The sequence below is a fragment of the Linepithema humile genome, chromosome 1 (genome assembly GCF_040581485.1).
Source record: "Linepithema humile isolate Giens D197 chromosome 1, Lhum_UNIL_v1.0, whole genome shotgun sequence".
Classification (NCBI taxonomy): domain Eukaryota; kingdom Metazoa; phylum Arthropoda; class Insecta; order Hymenoptera; family Formicidae; genus Linepithema; species Linepithema humile.
This window is the reverse complement of record NC_090128.1, coordinates 21410093-21422943: the sequence shown is the minus strand read 5'-3', so window position 1 is coordinate 21422943 and position 12851 is coordinate 21410093. Positions and strand designations below refer to the sequence as shown.

The window sequence follows — 12851 nt, the reverse complement described above, 5'->3', positions numbered from 1 at the left end:
TTGAATATATTGGTACATTTAAGGTGTATGTGTACACGTAAGGTATAAAAATAAACTGTTGCAGTAGTTTTTGGTCACATATCTTTTAATGTTGAAGTTGAATTGAGCGCAATTCAGCGTCAGCGTGAAAAATATCTTTATGTATTTATTGTTTGCTAAAACTTCAAATTTATAGTAAGCAAATTTTTAACTATTATTAATACTGTTGTTGATAAATAATTATAGAGATAATATACAATAAGTTTTCTCTTCAAATTACTCTTATTATATATGATTACAGACAATAAAATTTAATATTTGCTTTAGCAAACAAGTAAAAACATTGTAAGATACATTTAAAAATTGTACAAAAATTTCTATAATTATTACCAACATCGTAAATAAAGAATAAATTTTATTGTTTTTATATTCACATTTATTTCTGATATAAATTTTTCAAGTATATAGATTAAAAATGTGACACATCAAAATACAATATCCAAAATATAAATACAATACCCAAATTAATAAAAAAAAACAAATTCTTATAAAAAATTGTGATGTGTTCAATATAATATCTACTAAATATAGTGCATTTTGTTACTAAATGGTAGGAAAAGCTTTAGCTTTCTTCTGTCAACTTTGATTCTCTTAAAACAATAAGATTCTTTCCAGACAAAACATAATTATCAAATTCTTTTTCAACAGCTACTGCATCTTGTATAGTTTTAAAATAAACGCGACAATATCGTATGTTAGTTTCAAAAGTTACATTTATAAATGTTGCTGAAATTGGATCATATTTTCTAAATAAATGTAGAATATAATGTACATCATAATCTCCAGGAATGTTTGCAACAATTATTTCTTGGAGTGGAATAATTCTGATTTTAGACGAGGCATCCTTAGACTGTAATGGGCAAACAAATTCTTTCTGCATTATTTCTGTGTCATAATTTAACATAGATGTTTTATTATCACACATATTCTTATTTATATGAGTATTCCCTTCTATTTTTGTTGAAGAATGTAACTTAGTTTTGACTATCTGTGAACTAGGTTTCTCACACTTGGTTGTATTTGATTTATGATTATGCCTAGAACTTTGAGAATCAATATCTGCAGAGTTATTAGATCTGTTATCCCAATCAGAAGTTTTTATATTATTTATAATATGGGCTTGCTTCCTTATAGCTCCCGTTTCAGAAGTGAATGTCGAATTAACTTGTTTTCCATCAAGGATCTTTTGATGTGAATCTTCCACTGTCATCTGCCGTTGATTTAAATCTTTCTGATCTGCTTGAATTATTTTGTCTTTGTGTGGTAGTATGTTTATCAGATTATTATTTTGTAAACCGTTTAGACAGCTTATTATATGATCTGTACTTCTATATCTTACAAATACAAGTCTATTATTATCTCCACCAGGAGATACAGATAATACTGGTCCATATTCTGAAAATATATTTCTCATTTTGTCTACACTGAAATTCTTTTTGTTTACAAAATGCATCATATAAGTCCCATCCTTTAATAGTTTATAATATCTTTCATAATTTATTCCATTGCTTGAAGAATTGCTATTAAAACTTCTCTTTTGAGGTAATGAATGCTTTTCCTTGAATACATCTTGTTTATCACTTGCTTTAATTTCATATGTATTAGATTTATAGCCATGACTTGTTGCTTCAGAACCAGTATTTAAAAAACCAATATTTGAAAAAGTAGTATTTAAAAAACTGTCAGCATCATCAGTTTTATTACCATAATTAGAAGTTCTTGTGTTATAAGTTAATCTTTCCTTTTGAAATTTTGTTTCTGAGAATTTTTTATTATACATAAAGTTTCCATTAGATTGTTTGTCAGTGTTGCCTGTTTGCTTTTGACTTGAATTTTTATCCATTCTTTTGTATTGATCTTTCTTTTCTGGTAATATAGTAATTTCATTATTATCCTTCAAGCCATCTAAGCAATTTTTTGCTGCATCTAATGTTTTATATTTCACAAATCTAAATCCAGTTTCAGTAGAAGTAACATTAACAGCTAAAACTTCTCCAAATTTTGAAAATATTTCCTTTATTTCATCGGGACTAAATTTGTTCGTATTGAGGAAATGTAAAGTATAAGTTCCATCACAATCTGACTTGTAATACTTCTTGTAATCCATTATATTCCAGAAGTAATGGTCAATTAAACTTTGTCTAATTTCCCAATAATGTTACAATTAGACTTTCAAGTCTTCTAATGTGCTATACTATAATGTATATGGTGGTTTCATCTAAACATTTTGATAAAATTAATATAAACACATTTTTGTTATCTTACTTTAATAATATAACTCATTTTTTATTTGTACAACAATAAATTTTACTCACCTATCGATAATTTTTATTTTTTTTTATAGTTTTCTAGTTAATATTAGCAAATACTACTACAATTTCACTTGATTTTTTATAATTGTGAACACGTTATACAATAACATAGAATGTTGCTTACGTTACATACGTTATCTATTCTGTGTAGACTAGTACACATTTAAGGTTAATACGTCTTTAAAATTAAGAACCATTCAACAATGCTCAAAAGCCGCATTAATCGCGAAGGATGGCAACTACCAACAAGTTGCTGCCAGATTGAAGACCCGAGCAAGGAGCAAACGGATGCACACGCAATCGAGAACAGTGTTGCGATATGGGACCGGTTGTATGCGCATGTGCGGCTCTGCGCATGTGTGGTGATGGAGATCCAGTGCCGTTATATGTTGTGTGTTGACCGTATGGCGGGACGTTTTGACATGAGAAGGTTAGGTGACTACAAATAAGGTAAGATTTATTTATTTACAAGCATGGAATCTACGAAGCCAGCAGCTAAAAAACCAAGAAGTAGAAAATTGCAATCAATTTCAAAAAATTTAGAAATATATTTAATGTAGCGGGGTAATGGTGCCTTGTTTAACTTGTATGAGACACTGTACTGACGCCGTATTGCCGCACATGCGCATACAACCGGTCCCATATCGCAACACTGATCGAGAATCGCGTACATGTGTTGCGCAAAGCACTCTGCGCAGCTATGTACACGATTCTCGACTGTGTGTGCGTTCAGTGGCTCGTTGCTCGGATCTTCAATTAGTAATTGCTGCCAGTAACTACTAATTAAAACGTGCTATTCTTGATTATTTCTGGTAAGACCATGGACGTAGGAATATATGGACAGAGCGTCAGCCAGCGGGGCTGAAGCCAGAAGGGCAAGGGGAAAAAACTAGACGACCAAGATGACGGCTACGGGTAATTCGTGTAACTAAACGAGCGCGGAATTTATAATATATGAATATTATTTATTACGCAAGCGCCAAGCCAAGATTAGGTTAATATATATTGGATATCGGACGTTGTACGTCGGAAATCGGACCCAGTGTGAATCCAGCATAAGTCTGATACTGGCTTAATATTCATAGGACAAAAGCATTGCAATATTTTGACTAGTTTTGGAACGCACCAAAATTGGGCGAATGAGCTAGAAACTTGCAATTCGTTATATTCCAAAACTCATTACATAAAATGTGTTGTAATTGTTTTGTCTACAAGATATGTAAAGTTTTTCGAATGTATTAGATAAAAGATTTCAGGAGTCTGGAAAATATTTGTTATAATGGTTAATTAGTATGTCCGAAAAACTTGTACGACAAAGAAAATGTTATACAAAATTCACACTATATCTATCACACGACATGCGACATTCAATATTTAATAGAAAAATGTGTTTTCTGTAAATTTTATTTAACTAAATCCTAGAAAACAAATTTTTTTATTAAATATCAGATATCATACGTTGAATGAAATGTGAATCTGGCATAAGAAAAGGTAAACCAATTAGAATTGCGTTTCAATATTCACTGCCAGTTGCTGCCACTACTGACAATTTATAGCTCATGTCGAGTGAAAGATAGAAGATACTGGGCTTGTTCGTTTTAGCTGCACTGGGGCAGCTCTGGGTCTGCTCTAAACAAGATAATACAGGACAAACTATTTATCTGTCCTGTATTATCCTGTGTAGAGCAGACCCAGAGCAGCCCCAGTGTAGCTAAAACGAACAAGCCCACTGGCTGCGTTCCGTAAAGCACATATGCGCGCATATATCTATAGTAAACGTTTACGTATACTATGGATACATGCGCACATATGCGCTTTATGGAACGCAACCACTATCACAGGTATATATATACAAAAATATAATACATAATAAACAAAAGTGAGAATCGATATTAAAAATAATTTGTAGAACATCAACATTCCTTGCTTATTTGTTTTAAGAAATAAGTTTTAACATTCTTAACCCTTAATCCCGACGGTTCTTTTCGGCACCTTTAATCCCAACTCATGGGTCGCTTTGCGTTATTTGGATCAGTAAAAACGCTTTAAAAAATCTGAAAAAATTTATGGAGCTTCTTTCAACCTTCAATTTGAAGTCCCAATTATAATATTTCGATAAAAATTATTTTTTTATATAGTTTGTTATTAAGAAATGGAGGTACCTTACAGCACTTTGAAATTTCGCTTGGGTCGAAAACGACCCATGAGTCGGGATTAAGGGTTAACTTGTACATATATACATAAATACTACAATCAAGCTCGATAAATTTAAATATTGTAATGTTCAAGTTTGTTAAAGTGAAATAGAATAACTACTTTCACAATGGGCTTGTTTGTTTTAGCTACACTGGGGCTGCTCTGGTTCTGCTCTACACAGGATAATACAGGACAGATAAATAGTTTGTCCTGTATTATCTTGTTTAGAGCAGACCCAGAGCTGCCCCAGTGCAGCTAAAACGAACAAGCCCAATAAATGTGACTCAAATAATACAGAATGCAATGGCATTTTTATAAATTTATTGGAATTTTCATATTTTATAGGATTCTAGTACAGGTAATCCAATGCAGCTATTATTGTTGCTTCCGTGAGTTCAAGAGCCGGCCTTGAAAGTATGCACGTACGCTAAAAGTTCGATTTACGTTGACTACTGTTGTTTGTCGATCAGGAGCCATCTCTTTATCACAGAAACATTGGGCTTGTTCGTTTTAGCTACACTGGGGCTGCTCTGGGTCTGCTCTACACAGGATAATACAGGACAGATAAATAGTTTGTCCTGTATTATCTTGTTTAGAGCAGACCCAGAGCTGCCCCAGTGCAGCTAAAACGAACAAGCCCATTATATAGTAAAGAAAGACAATCACAACAGAGAGCAATAGATGAAGTTTATGCCCGTGCAAAATTCGCTACGAAGCATTGTGCACGATTGTCTCAAGGCCGAGCTTTATCTACATCAAGAACAACGCGTTTCTTGGACATCTTCGAGAGGTAATGGTCGTTGTCCTCGACGAAACGCTAGCCGCAAATGCAGAGAAGGTTATGAGACCGCAGTGTCGGGTTGCCGAGGTCACCCCGTCGTAAATAAGGCGAATGCGCATGCGGACGACGGATTAACGTGCGAGGGAAAAGGAAAGACGCGGCGACCGGTGCGAAAGGTAAATGCATGGAACATTTTGATTGGTCGCGGTGGCTGCTATGGCCGCCGATCGGCGCACGCATGCAACATTATTTGGAGGCACACGAACGCACACATACACCTACACTCACGAGACGCGACAACGTAGCAGTTGGTAGCAGTCGCTCGAGCGACCGAGAGTAGTGAGAAGAGTGACGGAAACGGTCGGTCCGCGCGCGTCGTCGTCGTTGCGTTGTAAGGCAAAAAGCTCTATGTGCTATATCTGTGGCACGGATGGCTTGAACGACGCCAATGTTCCTCAGCCATAACGAATAGAAGCATACCAACGAAAAAGGGTGAGGAAGAGAAGAGAGAAATATATATATTATATATATATATATAGACACACTCACACATATAGTGGAAACGTCGTAACGAGGGGAGGAGTGCGGGCCGGGCGCGACGCCGACCGTCTCGACACAATCGTGTATACGTAAAATCCGACAATCCGTCAAAGTTTAAAGCCGCCGAAGGCACCATTTTCAACTTGCCCTATATTGTGTATACCAGATTTTAGAAACCGATATTCGAAAAGCGCGAGTGCATCACGAAACAGAGTAGTGGAAAGAACGGACAAAGATAGAAGATCGGAGTAGAAGGTAAGCGTACGGCGCAAGAGTGAGTAAGACATACAAGAGAGACAGAGAGAAAAAGAAACGAACGGAGTTACAGTTGTCGAACGATACGCAGAACAAAGACCACAACGGCAGCATAACCTCCAAAATATTCGCGCCGCGCGTTTCGGAATTCGCTGCGCGAAGCAGCAGTACGTAAAGTCACGAGATATTCGATACGACGGAAACAGTCGAGGAAAAGAGAAGGAAAAACGGTGGGAGATAGAGAATATATTTTTGCAAGTGTGCAACACGCGCCTTCTATACGATAGTGACGATTGCTGAAACGCAGGCTAGAGGAAAGAGAGAGAAAGAGAGCACGTGCATCATAGTACCCCGGCCAACGGCATTATTCGACGACATACGGAGATAAAAGCTGATCGTGAAGAGCGCGGGGGATTTGTTCAAATTTGTTGCGTGTTCTTCCGCGACACCTGGTATACGAGTAACGCGTAGGTGCGTGCATAGTGCATTCTGTCGATTATTTTTGGGCGTCGCTTCCGAGCGAATAGAAGTAAACACACAACGATACGCTATATATACTCTCACACATATATACACGAAGATACAATACGCAAGCACGGTGGCCGGCTGATCACCACTCATAGCGGAACGGCAAGTCCGGTTGATGGATGAGACTGGCAGAATGCTGCAACACGGAGGATCAGGTGTGGGTTTGATGGGTGGAAACCAGGGCCAAGCGGCCCAGAACACTGCCGGCTACGGCAGCATGGGTCCGGTCGACGGTACCGCAGCCCAGGGCCCCGATCAAGCGGTGGAAGCTAGAAAACAGGACATCGGTGAAATCCTGCAGCAAATCATGAACATCACGGATCAGAGTTTGGATGAAGCGCAAGCGAGGTAGGTCCCGATCATTTTCGTGCGTTTCGCCATTTTTTAATGCATTTGTTCACGGGATGCTATCTTTTAATCTTGTCTCGTTACTTACTTTTATGTTGTTTTCTCAAAGTATATCCCTTTAAATAGCTTCTGTTTTTATTCTTTTTCCTTTTATATTCTTTATACGTTTGTTAATATTACTTGCGCTATTTATTTTATAATTGTATTAATAGTATGATATTTAATTGCTACGTGATTATTTCTGCATTGGGACATTCGAGAAACATCAGTAAATGATATGTTAGAGTGGAAATTATGTTCACAGCTCGTTAATAGTCAAATTAAAGGTTTCATAGGTACTTTCGATTTAAGAGGTCAATTCATTACTGGAAAGTATCGTGTAAATAAAATTGCCATGAAACCAAGATGATATTTGTATGTAAAATATGGTTTGCAGCTTTATTTTAAATTTGAGATTACGATCGATTGAGATAATTACAGTTACATGGAAACGCGATTACAAAATATCTGCGCGTATCTTTTCTCATTACTATTTGCAACATCATACAAGAAATCACTTCCAATATCTGTTTTCTTTCTTATCTTATATAGTCAAATTAATAAATGTGGGGCACAATTCTTGCGATTAATTATATATAAACGATGAATGATAATAATTTATAATTACACCACTCGTGTGTACTCAAATTAGGCGTATAAATCAATCTAATTTATCTCACAGTATCTATCTGAGTAAACATTTTTCTTATCTTTTTCAATGATAATTTGACAGCTGAACATGCATCTTGTGAGATATTTATTCAGATACGATCTATCGATTTGTGAAGAGATCGGTGTTAGCAAATAAATAAATATTGAAGGCATACTCTCGTCACAAAATACGAACATGATGCTCACAGAACGCGAATATTCTTGTACTTCACTATATCGTTTGTACATATTTATATGATTACCGTGCATGCCTTGACTTATATTAAGTACCTAACATGTTTTCCATGAATATATATTTTATGCAGAATGGGAGAGAACCCTTGTAACTTCGTGATATACGTTAAATATGTTAACCATTTAAATATGACGCTGAAACGATTCTGAATTAAATTAATGTTCTTATTGAGTATTAATCTTAATTAATGGCAATAAGTACAATCAGATATGATTATATGAGTGAAGCTAGTATTATTTCATATTATTAAGAATTTTGACTAGATAACAAACAAATAATTTTAGTCAAAGCAAAAAGAAAATTGTGTCCCGCTGGATCTGAATTTGTTTTGCGAGAATTTCCTTATTATATTTTGTTTAACTTTAGACTTCAGAATTCTCTGCACGAGTTCTAGAAAGAATATTGTCTTTTAAATACTGAATATATATAAATAAGTTTAAAAGTAATTCAAAAAGTAAGTCAATTGTTTATAAATTTATAATATGTCAACTTTGTACACTTTGGTTGATATACTATAAGTTTATAATATAATAATAGTTGTTAATATACGCAAAATCATTACGCACAAAAATTTTAAAATGAACAAGAAATAAACATACCGATGGCGCTAAAAAACTCTGTCATATAAGTTTTCTATCTTAAGCATAAAAAATATTAAAAAGTGCAGTTGAAAAGAACACGAGTTTTAATATTTAGAATTCACTGCTTGTAGCTGCAACCGGACTGTAGCGTAATATATAATACAACTTTTTGTCGGAGTTAATGTCCATGTTTCTTCACATTTTACACACATTTGCGATTAATATGACGACAGCGAAAACATATCAAATTGTATTTTCAGTGTAAATTCGTCACAGCTTTGTTTTCGCGTTTTCTCACTTCCGAGCGCAGTTTTCTATTCGCTGAAACTTAGTAAACAATTTGCAGGATAATCTTTTTTGATTGATTGATTGATTGATTGATTCTTTTTATTATTTTTCTGCAAAATTCTATCACATTAGAATTTGTTTTTTGTTCGTACATATTTAAGATTAGTCGAAAATCGAAATATATGGAAAATTTAAGTCTGTGAGGCTGGCACGATAATATGCGAATTTTTGTAAAATTATTTGCGACATTTGATTGTTCACAATTTGATCATATTTGCCCATACATCATTTTTGTTTACTTTACAAAGAAAAGTTATATAAAAGTTTTATCCAATTTTTTTGTTTACGTGTCATTTTTTTCTGCAAAATGAACAAAAAATAATGTACGAATAAATATGGTCAAATTGTGAACAATTAAATGCCATATAAGTTTCATAAAAATTCGCATTTCAGGCGAGCTCTGGGAAATTCTTAAGTGCGGTCAATTGCTTCCATCGATCATCATTTGATCGTTTACAGGCCCGATCGTTGTAATAACCAGATTTACTCACGCGTTTGTCGATTGTTGTGTATTATTTTCCGCACTTTGGCGTTATGTTAATTAGAATGCATGATGTTTATGAGTATGTATGTTCAAGATTACAAAATATTTGAAAACAAGCAAGTCGTGGACATGATTGTGCAAAAGTTTATTGGATAAAAAGTATCCTAGATTGCGATGATCAAATTCGTCAAAATATACGCAAAAATTTCCCAGACGCAATCGACCTTCGGTTCTTCTCGGTTGGCTATTTTTTTTCTTTCTTTTTTTGTAGAGCCAACCATCATGTCATGGTGTTTAAGTCGCGCTATTCTATATTCGTATTTTGATGAGTTTATGGTAGCGGACGTGTACGGTATCCCGCAGTGACCATATTGCGAAAGCGATCGCGATAAGAATTTCCGTGAAAGTCCCGATATACTCGTAGAAATCATAGCGAAGTTTACCGTATTTCGGCATATGGAAGTTTGCGTTCGGGAGTGAAAGATTGCAAGAACGATCATGCGACCCCCGAAGTCAAGGTTATGTTCTCGTAATCGCCGTTTCGTCGGTCGCATGTGTGTATGAAATGAAGGAACTTGGAGATAGACTCGAACCGAGGATCGAGGGTGATGTTCTTGCCGGCTGGCGAGGTTAGACATCATTTTCGACCGATTTTCCTTATGTATTCCTTACGATATGCTGCGGTTGCAACTGCGAACAGTGAATTATGAATATTAAAATTCTTCGTTTTTAGCACCACTTGCAATTTACATGCTTAAGATGAAAAAGCAACACAACAGAATTTTTTGTGGCATGTTTATTTTTTCTTATTTCTGAAAAATTGTATGCATAGCTATTTTACGACTATTAACAAACATTATTAGAAAATACTTGCAACAGCGTACCAATTTGTGTGTGTGTGTGTGTGTGTCGCGCGTGTGTGTGTGTGCGCGTGTGTGTGCGTGTGCGTGCGTGTGCGTGTGCGTGTGCGTGTGCGTGTGCGTGTGTGTGAAACTGGCATATAAAAACTTATCAACTTGAGAAATCAAAGAATTCTTTATTTTTAATAGAATAATTCAAGCGATATTTAGCTTTTACATGACAGAATTCTTTCTGTCTTTATAGTATTTATATAAAATTAAAGCTTTTGAAATCTGACAAAATATATAGAAATTTTGCAAAACAAATTGAGACATTTTTTTGTTTTAATGGCCAAAACCCTTTGCCTATCAGGAACTATTAAATATAAAGTTAGAATAAACTCTACTTCACATACACGATACGATTCAAATTTGATTTTGAAAAATTTTTTTTTTTTTTTAAATTCTTTGTTTTGTATCAATCGTCGAGACCTCACGCTTTTTACGTAACTTTCATTATCAATGTTTAATTCGCGCATATCTGTTTGCCTTTTGCTTGCAGGAAACACACTTTGAATTGCCACAGGATGAAACCTGCCTTGTTCTCGGTTCTCTGCGAAATCAAGGAAAAGACAGGTGAGTGATTTCCTCTCGGTAATAACATAGGAGTTTGCTCTCTTTTTACCGCGGTTGATTCGCGCCGCCCAGACTATTAAACTTTACACATGAACGACTCGCTTATTTCGCGCTGCGCTAACGAATGAATGGAATTTTTAAATGAGTCAATTTCGGTGCGATAAATTCGCACTCGCAGCATAGGACCGAGATTTCAACGAATTTTGCTTGTATCAGGCTTGGCAATGCCCTCTATTTACATATATACGTATCTATTTCACGCGACGCGGAAATCAAATGTTGCGAGGATGTATTATTATTTCTGCAGCGTCATTGATTATATCTGCGCGCAAGTGGAGTTTTATTCCATTCTCCGTGCACACGAGTTATTGTGAGCCATAAATCATCGGTTTTATTTAAAGCGCGGATTCTCGGCGCCTAGTCTGTTTGGAATTGATTTTTAAATTGCGTTTTTAGCTAGGATCCGATTAAACTACTATAATCTCAATACTTTTTTACATTGCACACGTGTTAGTCTTTAAAAAAAACCGCAATAAATTGGCAGCATCGCAAGTTGCGAGTCCTAAATTCAAACCTCGAAACAAGCATAACGAGTAAATAGCTGGCATTATGATTTATAAGTATAGTAGGCCGAAATCGAGAAAATGGGAGAGATCTCTATCTAGAATAACACAAGCCACATTTATGCTCCCTTCGACAACTTATGCGACCCTTGCATCTATTCGAAACCCATAAACATAATTTTTACGTGATGTTTGGGTTGCTTTTACGCGTGGATCAAGATACCACAAAACGTGCAATTATTTTTAAAAGATGATCAGGAAAGGACATGGAGATATAAATAGATAGAAAGAGAAATGACTAAAGGTACTGAAGAAGATCATTTAGGGGGTTGCTGGCTACGTCAAAAGTATTCGTTGTCCGATAGAAGTGACAGGAGTATACAATGCTTTTTATGCTAAACTACCCTCTTTCATAAAATGTGTGTACGCGCATACACACATTTTATTACGCACGATTTATTTACGCAACACACGCATGCCATGAAAGTGTTGGAGCGCGAGCTATGACGTCAGCAACGACATTTCATGTTTTATGTAACGTCACGCCATTTGAGTAATATTCGAAAAGGATATCGGGTGCATTCATGATAAAAAAAAGATGATAATTTTTTGTGACACGAAAGAGAAAGCGAGATTGCTACTGGTTATTTTTGGAATAATGCAAATGCGATTTTATTTTGCTAATATAGTAAAATCACTGTTTGTATAATGTGCTTTTTATTACTCTTATATTTCTCACCGTCATTAATAATTTAGCTTTGGCTTTCATTAGAGTTTCATTAAATTAATACTATTATCGAAAGAAGAAAAAAGATTAAATACACGACACGAATTGCATTAGAGAGGCTGATGATTCGAACATTTCATTTTTTAACGTAATAATGAGACGATGGGAGGAAAGCAAGGAAAAAGAAGCAGAGAAAACTCGATTCCAATTTATCATAAATAAAAAAGGCGTTACACTCGTAATATAATGAGCATTTAAGATGATGAAATTATTTTAACAGTTCTGTTTTAATCTTTTGGATGTTTTAAAATCTTTTAGTAAAGTTTTATGGGCTCAGTTGCACATGCAGTGCAATGCAGTTAACGTGGAAATATGTATCGAGAGCTCTTTCGTCTTGTCTTTTTCTTACGTTGCAAGAAGAAGAGAGACGCGAGATAGTCGTTGAGTTTATGGGCGATGGCTGACGAGGTAGTGAAAAAGTATTAAACCGAGAAGAATTGATAAACGCTATGTTAAGCAGACCATTTTACCTGCCATTTAATATAATCGGCTCTCGCATTTACTCGCTTATTCGCGCGCGGCGTTTAGATAACTTTGGATCAGGACCATACGCAAGGTGAGACCGATCTTTTCGGCAGCTGGGACTTACTCCTTTATTTTATCGACAGTTGTCGCGGCATTACGCGTAATATGCGATTTTTATTGCACGATTCGCCGTTAATTTCTGC

At 35.4% G+C, this 12851-nt stretch overlaps 2 protein-coding genes across 9 annotated transcripts in view; one reads left to right on the top strand and one right to left on the bottom strand.

The window, feature by feature from the left end:
• Positions 1-379: 379 nt before the first annotated feature.
• On the bottom strand, positions 380-2659 carry LOC105670197 (uncharacterized). The gene is made up of 2 exons (XM_012363590.2): positions 2355-2659; positions 380-2257 (listed from the first exon to the last, which is right to left on the bottom strand). Exon 2 carries the CDS (start codon positions 2144-2146, stop codon positions 602-604), a length of 1545 nt encoding a protein of 514 aa, XP_012219013.1. The 5' UTR covers positions 2147-2257; positions 2355-2659; the 3' UTR covers positions 380-601.
• Positions 2660-5173: 2514 nt separating this feature from the next.
• exd (extradenticle) overlaps positions 5174-12851 on the top strand; it is a 62553-nt gene continuing 54875 nt past the window's right edge. For 3 of the 8 annotated variants that reach the window (XM_067355876.1, XM_067355855.1, XM_067355879.1), the window contains exons 1-2: positions 5178-6999; positions 10760-10833. In XM_067355876.1, coding sequence (XP_067211977.1) covers positions 6767-6999; positions 10760-10833 — 307 coding nt within the window. In that variant the 5' untranslated portion in view covers positions 5178-6766. Of the gene's footprint in view, positions 7000-10759; positions 10834-12851 lie in introns of all 8 variants that reach the window. The other 5 variants (XM_067355871.1, XM_067355873.1, XM_067355862.1 and 2 more) reach the window with 4 other exon arrangements.